This window comes from Dipodomys spectabilis, unplaced genomic scaffold (assembly GCF_019054845.1).
Source record: "Dipodomys spectabilis isolate Male_0828 unplaced genomic scaffold, ASM1905484v1 ptg000187l, whole genome shotgun sequence".
Classification (NCBI taxonomy): domain Eukaryota; kingdom Metazoa; phylum Chordata; class Mammalia; order Rodentia; family Heteromyidae; genus Dipodomys; species Dipodomys spectabilis.
Genome location: NW_024870864.1, coordinates 12902551 through 12913399, shown reverse-complemented (window position 1 = coordinate 12913399; position 10849 = coordinate 12902551). Strand labels below are relative to the sequence as shown.

At 38.5% G+C, this 10849-nt stretch overlaps 1 protein-coding gene across 6 annotated transcripts in view; it reads right to left on the bottom strand.

Annotated features, from left to right (window-relative positions):
- Positions 1-352: 352 nt before the first annotated feature.
- Positions 353-10849, bottom strand: part of Ccdc138 (coiled-coil domain containing 138) — a 41440-nt gene continuing 30943 nt past the window's right edge. For 5 of the 6 annotated variants that reach the window (XM_042695342.1, XM_042695343.1, XM_042695344.1 and 2 more), the window contains 3 exons: positions 8644-8820; positions 4659-4797; positions 353-853 (listed from right to left, as the gene is read on the bottom strand). In XM_042695342.1, coding sequence (XP_042551276.1) covers positions 688-853; positions 4659-4797; positions 8644-8820 — 482 coding nt within the window. In that variant the 3' untranslated portion in view covers positions 353-687. The remainder of the gene's footprint in view (positions 854-4658; positions 4798-8643; positions 8821-10849) is intronic. The other variant, XM_042695346.1, reaches the window with a different exon arrangement.

The following is a 10849-nucleotide window of genomic DNA, read 5'->3' as shown; positions in this document are numbered from 1 at the left end:
TTCAAAAGGAGGGTTTCTTGTATGCTAACAGCCAAGTACAGTGGATCACACCTGTAAATCCCAGCTACTTGGGTATGGAAGTAAAAGGATTGTGCTTTGGGACTCCCCCAAACAAAAGTTAGCAAGACCCCCAGCCCCATTCTCAACTAATAAAGCTGGACATGGTGGGACATGCTTATCAGCTCAGCTACACAAGAGACCTAAACAGGATGACTGAGGTCTACTTGGACAAAACAAAAACAGCTAAAGCAAATAGGGTTGGGAGTGTGGCTAAAGTGGTAGATGCTTGCTTAGCAAGTAGGAAAGTCCCCAATTCAAGTCCCAGGAGGATCCAAAAACAAAACAAAAAACCCAGAATGACAACATGGTTAATTCTTCCCACATAAGCAACCAATTTATTTCAAATTGTCACATAATTTTAATAAAGCTTTCCTAGAGTACTTTTATAAAAAGTATCCCAACCCCAATGTCATAAATTCTGAAAATGTCATCTGTCATCTTGTACATAAAACTTTCATAGCTTATAGATTCCATTTACAAAGATGAAAAAAATGCCAGTTATCTTTCATGATAGATGATTCTATTCTACTTGGGAGAATCTGTTACTGTGGTGACTTTTTACACTTCTACAAATAACACCTGTTTTATATACATATATACACTCATCTAATGGGGCAATAAACCAATCTATTCGCTTGTATTGGAGACAAAGGAATTGCACTTTGTTAAGCCCAAATTGAACAGAGTTGAGTTCAAGTTAATACAGAGGAAGGCGTGCTCTGGATGAGTGGTCCTTTGTAGTTCTTGCAGCATCAGATGAATTGTAAAAAGCTCAAAGAGCTTCTTATTGCTCCTGAAAAAGAATAAACCATATTACTGAACTATACACACTGAGGAAATTACCTCTAGAGATAATTTATATATAAATGTGGAGAAATGGCATTTATTTTTTCAAATATTGGGGAAATGGCTGAGTAATGAATTAAAATGCTAAGAAAAACAAAGTTTTGGGGTACAGGTCTTAGGCCAAAAAGGCTTAAAAGGGTTTCACAGTCCTGAAAACTATACCATATACACAATTAAAAAATGAGAAATCTCCTCCCCAAGTCTCCCGGCAGTCAGCCAGAAAGTTAAATACTTGTTATCAAAGTAAACTAGCTTTTAAGATGGCACCATTCTGGTTTACCTTTGAGATTAGCTCCAGAATACTTTTCAACTACTCCTTTTTAACAGCAAGTTGGTAATTTCATTTTCACTCAGTAAGACTCTCATTTTCTAGTAACATATTTTTTATTTCCTTGTCTAGACAAGAAATATGTCTCATCTCTTCGAAGAAATTATCAAATGATCACATCTACTACCCCTTTAAAACAGGATTTATCTTTGTGTGCTTACGCAACAAAACACTTCATGGAGAATGCATTTTTGGCCTAAGGATAAGCTTCTATGTAGAGACTACTTTTATTCCTATTATATTTTTATTATCTTTAAGTACTTATACAAAGGGGTTTCCATTAAGCATGTCAGTTTATAAGTACCATGTATCTTGATGGATATCATCCCTTCCATTATTCTCCCCCATCCCTCCTAGTCCCACCCATACCCTCAATGTTCCTAGTTGGGGACTACTTTTTAAAATTCTATGAATTGAGAGGTAAAAAAGACCTAAATCTAAATAATGTTACTGAACCTCCACAGAACCACAGGTTAACTGTATTGGGCTGCATTGAGACATTAACAAACCAGAAAATCATTGTTCCCAAATTGATTGATTCCAAGTAAAGGGAGAGAATAAAATTTATAAGGTTAATTGATACCAGACTAAAACTAACAATTTGGTGAGTTAATACGTTACAAGCCAGGTGCTAGTGGCTCACGCCTGTAATCCTAGCTACTCAGAAGGCTGAGATCTGAGGATCACATCCAACCTGGGAAGGAAAGTCCATGAGACTCTTTGTCTCCAATTAACCACCAGAAAACTGGAAGTAAACCTGTGGCTCTAAGTGGTAGAGTGCTAGGTGCTAGCCTTGGACAAAAGAGCTCAGGCCAGTGCCTAGGCCCTGAGTTCAAGCCCCACAACTGACAAAAAAAGAAAAAAGAAAAAAAAGAATGTGTTACAGCCAAGTGCAGAGGCTCATGCCTATAACTCTAATTACTCAGGAGGCTGAGATCTGAAGAACATGGATGGAAGCCAAACAGGGCAGGAAAGACAATGAGACTCTTACCTCCAACAAAAGCCAAAAGTGGAGCTGTGGCTCAAGTAGTAGAGCACCAGGCTTGAGCAGAGAAAAAAAGCTCAAGGACAGTGCCCAGGCCCTGAGTTCACGTCCCAGGACCACACACACACACATACAAAAGTCACAACTTGGCATTAATAAATTATATGACTGGGTATATGACTGTCTATAATCTTAGCTCAAGTGTTGAGATCAGATGATCTCAATCTGAAGCTAGCCTTGGCAAAAAAGTCATGAGACACTATCTCAAATTAAGTAGCAAAAAAATTCAGGTTGGAGGCATGGCTCAAGTGGAAGAATACCACAGGTACACAAAAGCATGGAGCAGTAAATTCAATCTCTAGTACTAGCACAGGCGTACATACAAAATAAGAATTTATAACAGCCAGGTACTGTTGTCTCATGCCTGTAATCCTAGCTATTCAGGAGGCTGAGATCTGAGAATCACAGTTCAAAGCTAACCTGGGCAGCAAAGTACATGAGATTCTTATCTCCAATTGACTAGTAAAACCTAGAGATGGAAGTGTGGTTCAAGTAGTATAGTGCAAGCCTTAAGTGAAAAAACTAAAGGAGAGCACTGAGGCTCTGAGTTCAAGTCACAATACTGTCACAAATACAAAGACTGACATGCTGGGCCTAGTGCCATATACCTTTAGTTCCAATACTTAGAAGGTGGAAGCAGGAGGATTTCAGGATTGAGTCGGCCTCGCCTAGCTACATAGTGAGACAATATCACCATTAAGATTAAGAGAGGGAGAAGAAGCACTGTTACCTCCTCCTTTGTGCTCGATAGGAAATGTACTCATTACCTTTTCTCATCTAACTGTAACCCCTCTGTACACTATTTTCACAATAAAAAAAAAACATTAAAAAAAAAAAGAGGGAGAAGGAAGCCAGATACTGGTGGCTCAACTGTAATCTTAGCTACTCAGGAGCCTAAGATCTGAAGGCCATGACTCTAGTCAACCTGGGCAGGAAAGCCCATGAGACCCTTATCTCCAATTAATCACAGAAAAATCTGGAAGCGGTGCTGTAGCTCAAGTGATAGAGTGCTGGCCTTCAGCATAGGAGCTTGGGACAGCACCCAGGCCCAAAGTTCAAGCCCCAGGACCAGCAACAACAACAATAACAAAAAAAAAAAATGGAGAAGGAGAAGAAGAGGGGTGGGAGAGGAATGGAGGAGGATAAAAAGATTTGCAAAGGAAAAGACTATGCTAAACTTCAGGGGAAAAATAGCTCAAAATCTATGTATTTAATTCATAATTTTTTAATTTTTATTTTATTTTATTTATTTGGGTCTGGTTGTGGGGCTGAACTCTGGGCCTGGGCACTGTCCCTCAGCTCTTCAGCTCAAGGCTAGCGCTCTACCACTTGAGCCACAGCGCCACTTCCGGCTTTTTTCCTTTTGCTTATGTGGTGCTAAGGAATCGAACCCAGGGCCTCAGGCATGCAAGGCAAGCACTCTACCACTGAGCCACCTTCCCAGCCCATTAATTCATAATTTAAAAACTAGCCATACCAATATTTAAATCGGGGGAAAAAGAAAGTGAAAAAAGAAAGCCCTTGATTTTCACAGTAAAACTCAATCAGCAGCAGTAGGAAATCCACAATAGTTTCCTAAGATAAACCCCAGTGTAAAATCATCTAAAATCTCTTTGCCAGCTTCCTCAAACTCACTTTAGTATTTAATAAGGAATTACAAAATAAAGTTTTATTATCTATTTTATTTTATATTTATATTTTATATTTATATTTACATATTTATATTTACATATTTATTTTATTTTTTTATTCTTACTTACGGAGTGTCAGTATAGCATGATTTGTTCTGATTTGTTTGCTAACAGGCCTAGAGGTGGAGCTCAGTGATAGACCACCTGCCTAATATGAGAAGTCCTGGCTTCCACGCAGGACATGCACATTGGTGCATGTGCGCATGTGCATGTACACAAACACAAAATAAAAAGATAAAAGTGTTCTTAGATTTATATACTATAGTTTGTTTTAGATGAAACAATTAGATGTTCTAAGATTAATATTATAATCATAGTCTATTAAATATATACTCTTTGATAAGCAGTAATATTCATGAATCTTGATTTTCTTCTTTTCTTTCTTTTGCTAGGACTAAGGTTTGAACTCAGAGACTCACAGTTGCTAGATAAGTGCTCTAACACTTAAGCCACAACTCCAACCTTTTCTATCAGCTATTTTTCAAATAGGGTCTTCCATTTATGCTTCAGTGCACCTAGACTAGAATCCTATTTATGTATTTATGCTTCCTGCACAGCTGAGATGACAGACATGCCCATGACTCCCAGCATTTTATTGGTTAAAATGGGGTTTTGCAACTGTAAGCCTCCTGATCTCCACCTCCCAAGTAGCTAGGATTATAGGCATGAGCCATGGAGAAATTCTTACTTGATTTTGGACAGCTTCTGTAGAATAATACTGAGCTTTTCTAGGATTTGAAGATCAAGCTTAGGGGTTCGAAGCAGCACAGAACAAGTACGAAAAAATAAAGCGTTGCTACAGGCTTCCAGGAAAGACTGCAAGCATCCTGCAAAACAAATAACCAATGTTTACTGTTAGGGAATAACTAAAAAGGAAATTAAAAACAAACCCAAAATGATGTGATGTATAAGTACTTCCTTGGAATTTTTTTTTTTTTTTTTTTTTTTTTGCCGGTCATAGGGCCTGAACTCAGGGCCTGGGTGCTGTCCCTCAGCTCTTCAGCTCAAGGCTAGCGCTCTACCACTGGAGCCACAGCGCCACTTCCGGCTTTTTCTGTTTATGTGGTGCTGAGGAATCGAACCCAGGGCCTCATGCTTGCAAGGCATGAACTCTACCGCTGAGCTACCTTCCCAGCCCCACTTCCTTGGATTTTTATTCCATCATATTTAAATTTTGAGACAAAATTATCATTTCAAAAATTAAAACATTATTGTGTGCCAGTGGTTCACATCTGTAATCCTCGCCACTCAAGAGGCTGAGATCTGAGGCTCACAGTTTGAAGTTAGCACGAGCAGCAAAGTCTGTGAGAATCTTATCTTCAATTACAGCAAAAAAAAATGTTGGCAGTGGAGCTATGGCTCACGTGGCAGAGCACTAACCCTGAGCACAAAAGCTCAAGGACAGTACTCATGCCTTGAGGTCAAGTCCTAAGACTAGCACACACAAAATATAAAATCCAATGGCTTTTGTTTAATATCTCAGAGATTATTTTTCCCCTATGACAGACTTTTTTTTTTTTTTTTGCCAGTCATGGTGCCTGAACTCTGGGCCTGGGTACTGTCCCTCAGCTCTTCAGCTCAAGGCTAGTGCTCTACCACTTGAGCAACAGCACCACTTCCAGCTTTTTCTGCTTATGTGGTGTTGAGGAATCGAACCCAGGGCCTCATGCATGCAAGGCAAGCACTCTACCACTGACTCTACCAGCCCCCCCAATGACAGACATCTATTAGCAAAATTTTTCAGAAAGCCCATGTTTGAAAGGAAAAATAAAATTTCCCAATATAGCTCATAACTATAAACTCATTCCTGACAACTGTCAGTAAGAAATTTTGGCCAAGCCCCAGTGTCGAACACCTGTAATCCTAGCCTCAGGAGGCTGAGAATTGAGGATTATGGTTCAAAGCCAGCCCAGGCAGGAAAGTCCATGAAACTCTTATCTCCAATCAACCATCAGAAAACTGGAAATGATGCTGTGGCTCAAGTGGCAGAGCACTAATGAAGAGCTCAGGGACTGCGCCCAGGCCCAGAATTCAAGCCCCATGACCAAAAAAAAAAAAAAAAAAAAAAAAATTGTAGTAAATAATACTAGAAAAAACAACCAAACAACAAAAAAAAACCCTCAGCTCTTTCTTTTCTCCTTCTATTGTTCTGCCTTCACTCACTCTATTTACACTGACTAAAAAAACACTGCACAACAGCCAGGCACCAGCGGCTCATGCTTGTAATACTAGCTACTCAGGAGGCTGAGATCTGAGAATCACAGTTCAAAGCTGTTTGAAGCCAGCCTGAGTAGGATCCATGAGACTTCTCCTTGCAGACATGCTTCTTGTCATGCCACATAGAGTGCAGTGGTTACATGATTCTTCCTCCATGTACAGCCCAGTGCCTGCCAGTTCCAAAAGCTATTTACCAATTCTATTGAGATTTCTTTTCCTATGATTTTTGGCATGTGAAAATTTTATACGTAGTGAATGAGTTTCTAATATCAAACCTAGAAAATAAACAAATGGAAAGAAGAACAATAAAAGAAGTATTTATTACATTTTGATCTATTCCTTCAACCAAATGACAATGCCAGTCACCAGATTTACATTTAAAGTGGGAAATAAATCAACCAAATCAATATGCTTCAACCCAACATCAAAAATTTACCCATTTCTGATATTTAAAAAGTTTGTCACAAAATAATAAGGATTTCATAGAAACAGTATTAAAGAGCTGGGAAGGTGGCTCAGTGGTAGAGCGCTTGCCTTGCATGCATGAGGCCCTGGGTTCAATTCCTCTACACCACATAAGCAGAAAAAAAAAAGCCGGAAGTGGCGCTGAGGCTCAAGTTGGTAGAGCGCTGCCTTGAGCTGAAGAGCTGAGGGACAGCGCCCAGGCCCAGAGTTCAGGCCCATGACTGGACTCAAAAAGAAAAAAAAAGAAAAAAAGAAATCAGTATTAAAAATCAATTTGAATAAGTGTTAGAAGTGAACAAGTGAGAGTAATTTGATCAACAGTAAACATATATGAAGGACTAAAATGCCTGCTGATTTCTCTAAATATGAAATGTGGTGCCACAATTTTTCTTCGTTGGTTATTCCATCAAATTAAACTTAGCTTTTCTTTGATTATAAGAATATTAAAAAATATTTGTTTCTAATAAAGACAACTTCTATTTGGTAGAATGTTTTCTCATGAAAATAAAAAATTCATAAGAAACAAGTTGGAAATCTAGTCATCACTTATAAGCAAGTAAAATTTAAACTTTTGTTTTATTTCATATGTTAGTAAACTGAAAAATAAAACTCTAGGATTACTCATCCAGATAGCCAGATCCTTACCTTGAAGTTCAGTATCTGAAGAGTTACAAATGACTAAATATACTGAGGAAATATCCGAAAACTTTGGAATAGGGAAAAAGCAAATTTGAAAAACTTAATTATGGTACTACAGTAGAGTGATGCTAATGTATAGCTCTTGGATCCCTGAAGGTATCTCACTTTTCTAGTTTTCATTTTTCCTATCAGGCCTCCTTCATAGAGAAGTTGTGAATTAAAAATGAGAAACTGTACATCAAGCCCAGCTAGTCAGAAACACATCCAGGCTTTGTACCCAAACACTGGAAAGCTGCTAAAGCAGTATCAAGCCCACAGATTTCAGAACAATAGCTTTCCATTCTAAGTTTATATCCCCTGGGGGGAGGGGGGGGGAGGAAGTAGGAGTTTAGTTTTAGAACAGTTGTAGAGAGAAGAGAGAATAAAGAAGAAACAAATAAATGATTGCTTTTTATTTATTTTTATGTCGGTCGTTGGGCTTGAACTCTGGGCCTGGTCATTTTCCCTGTACTGATCTTCAGCTCAAGGCAAGCACTACTTCTGGTTTTCTAGTGGTTTATTGAAGATAAGAGTGTCACGGACTTTCCTGCCCGGGCTGGCTTTGAACAGCGATCCTCAGATCTCAGCCTCCTGAGTAGGTAGGATTACAGGCATGAGCCACAGGTGCCCGGCAAATGACTGCTTTTTAAAAGTCAATAGATTATCTGAGGTTTAAGGAGCCATGGAAGTAAATTGTATTTGGCATCCCTGTACTGCTCTGTGTTAAACTAGAAACTATTAACAAGCTAAAAGAACTTATCTTACCAATATAAAAACCCAAAAGGAATCCCATAGACTTCAGAAAATCACAAATGAGTGAAACAGATTATTCAAATGCCCAGCCAAAGTGTCCCTTTTCTCTGGCCTATGCCCTACCCCTTGAATGAAACAGAAGCTGAAGAGACAACAACAGGAACATGTCTCTGTCATTATTCTCATTTTAAGTAGAGATACATTTGATGCTCTTACTTCAGCTGAGCAAAGAGAATATACAACAGAATTGGCTAGAATGACAGAACACGAGCAAATAGAAAAAGAGGTTCAAATATGTAATGCTTGCGGTGTACCCACAGCACAATGAATGACTAATGGAAGCTGTTAAGTCTGTGAAAATCTAACAAAAGGTGAGCGTTTGAACTCTTGATGATGAGTGTTGGAACTCTTGGTGATATTAGTTGCTGAAATGCCAAAAACACTGGAATCAGTTAAAGTATAAAATACAATAGTGTCTAATATGGAATAACATGTATATAACAGAAGATAGGAAAACCATTCCCCTTTAACTTCTTTACATATAAAAAACAAAAACTTACTAGATTCTACTGTCATCTGGAGCAGACTATCAATGACGTTGGATAAAAGTCCCTTACTGGATATTTTCAGATGGCCTAATATTACTGGAACAGCTTGATACTCTAAAAACAAGGATTTTCCTTCATCTGTCTTCAAGTCCAAACATAGAGAATCAAATGCCTGAGCCAGATAATCAGCTGAAAAACAACATAAAATCAACAGTTTATCAGCAGGCACATCGGTACTCAGAAATAGAAAGTAATAAACATCATCACTGTAACAAAATCAAAAGACAGACACAAGTTAAATGATGGAGAGATTATAGGCAAATTTAGATGAACGTTCTCCTAATTGGTTAGGAATTCAAATGGGGAAGTGGAAAGGAAAAGCATTATGTTATAGTAGGGTAAATTTTACTTAGAGTCTTTGTATTTTAGCACTACAATAATAAAGTCTCTTTCTCATGTCAAAGAAAAACTGATGATTCATACTAAAATACAACAGCAATGTTTATATTCTACATACATGCTTTCAGACATTTAAACAGCATTAGTGTTTACTTCTATTTTTGCTATTATCTATTTAAAAATATAACTACACAAATTTGCTAAAATGAGCTTTAAATAAGGTTTTCTGTCTCCTACTAAAGAGCAAACAGTCCATTCTAAGACAACATCGGAAGACTAGAAATGCTCGTGTGCTACTTTTTGTGATATATCTGTCATTAAGAATGGCAACAGGGCTGGGAAGGTGGCTCAGTGGTTGAGTGCTTGCCTCACATGCATGCATGAGGCCCTGAGTTTGATTCCTCAGCACCACATAAACAAAAAAAGCCAGAAGTGATGCTGTGGCTCAAGTGGTAGAGCGCTAGCCTTGAGCAAAAGCAGCTCAGGGACAGCACCCAGGCCCTGAGTTCAAGCCCCAGGACCAAAAAAAAAAAGAATGGTAACAAGTTTTACCAAGGCCAGCATTATAATGGTGTCTCCTGAATCCAAGTCACAGAAACTCTAAAGATGACCCATGGATGATTTGTATTAGTTTTACTAGGATTAATGCAAATAAAGTATTAGATATGTATATATTACACTGGGGGGTGGGGGAGGGGTTGTGGGTACATGCCAATACTGAATCATGAACTCAAGACCTTATACTTGGTGAATGTGAGATCTTGAGGCCCTGGGTCTACAACAAAACCAAGCCAAAAGAAATCTCTAACATTTCTCTAAAAAAAAAATCTCAGCCAATCTGAGCTTGGCTTGCTTACTCATGGCTGGTGCTCACTCATGGCTAGTGCTCTAGGACTTGAGCTACACCTCCAGTCTTGCAAGGGTATAATAATTGTTTCCTAAAACTCTTCCTATAAAATACTATTCAAAGGAACAAGAAACTGTTACTGTTTATAAACTACTGTTTTTCTACTAACATTTCTGCTTAAGAGTACCTTCAAATTTACTAAAAGTATAGAAAGAACCATCAAAGAAAATATTAAACAAACCAAATCCTAATTATTAGGAACCTGAAGTTGGGAATAACTTACGTGTTATTAAGACATATATGAGGACTGGAAAGGTGGCTCAGTGGTAAAGTGCTTGGCTTGCATGCATGAGGCCCTGGGTTCGATTCCTCAGAAAAAGCCAGAAGTGGCACTGAGGCTCAAGTGGTAGAGCTCTAGCCTTGAGCTGAAGAGCTGAAGGACAGTGCCCAGACCCAGAGTTCAAGCCCCATGACCGACCAAAAAACATACATATATATATATGTATATATATGTATGTGTGTGTGTGTGTGTCTGTGTGTATATATATATATCAATTTTGAGGAGTATCTGTGGCCTCTGGGTTCATTTACAGTGTATTCTATTTTTATTTTTGGTAGAATTTAGTTCAAGAAACACCACTTGATCTTGTAGTAAATAATAAACACTGTAAGCCAGGCATAGAAGGCTCATGCCTATAATCATAGCTATTCAGGAGGCTGAGACCTGAGGACCAAGGTTTGAAGCCAGCCCAGGCAGAAAAGTTTGTAAGACTCTTATCACCAACCTCCCCTCCCCCACCAAAAACACCCCCCCAAAACAGAAATAGAGCTGCAGTTCAAGTGGTAAAGCACTAGCCTTGAGTAAAAAAGCTTAGGGATAACACCCAGACCCTGAGTTCAAGCCCCAGGACCAGCACAAAAATAAATAAAAATAATAAACATTGTAAACAAATGTATATTAAGTTAAGCAAA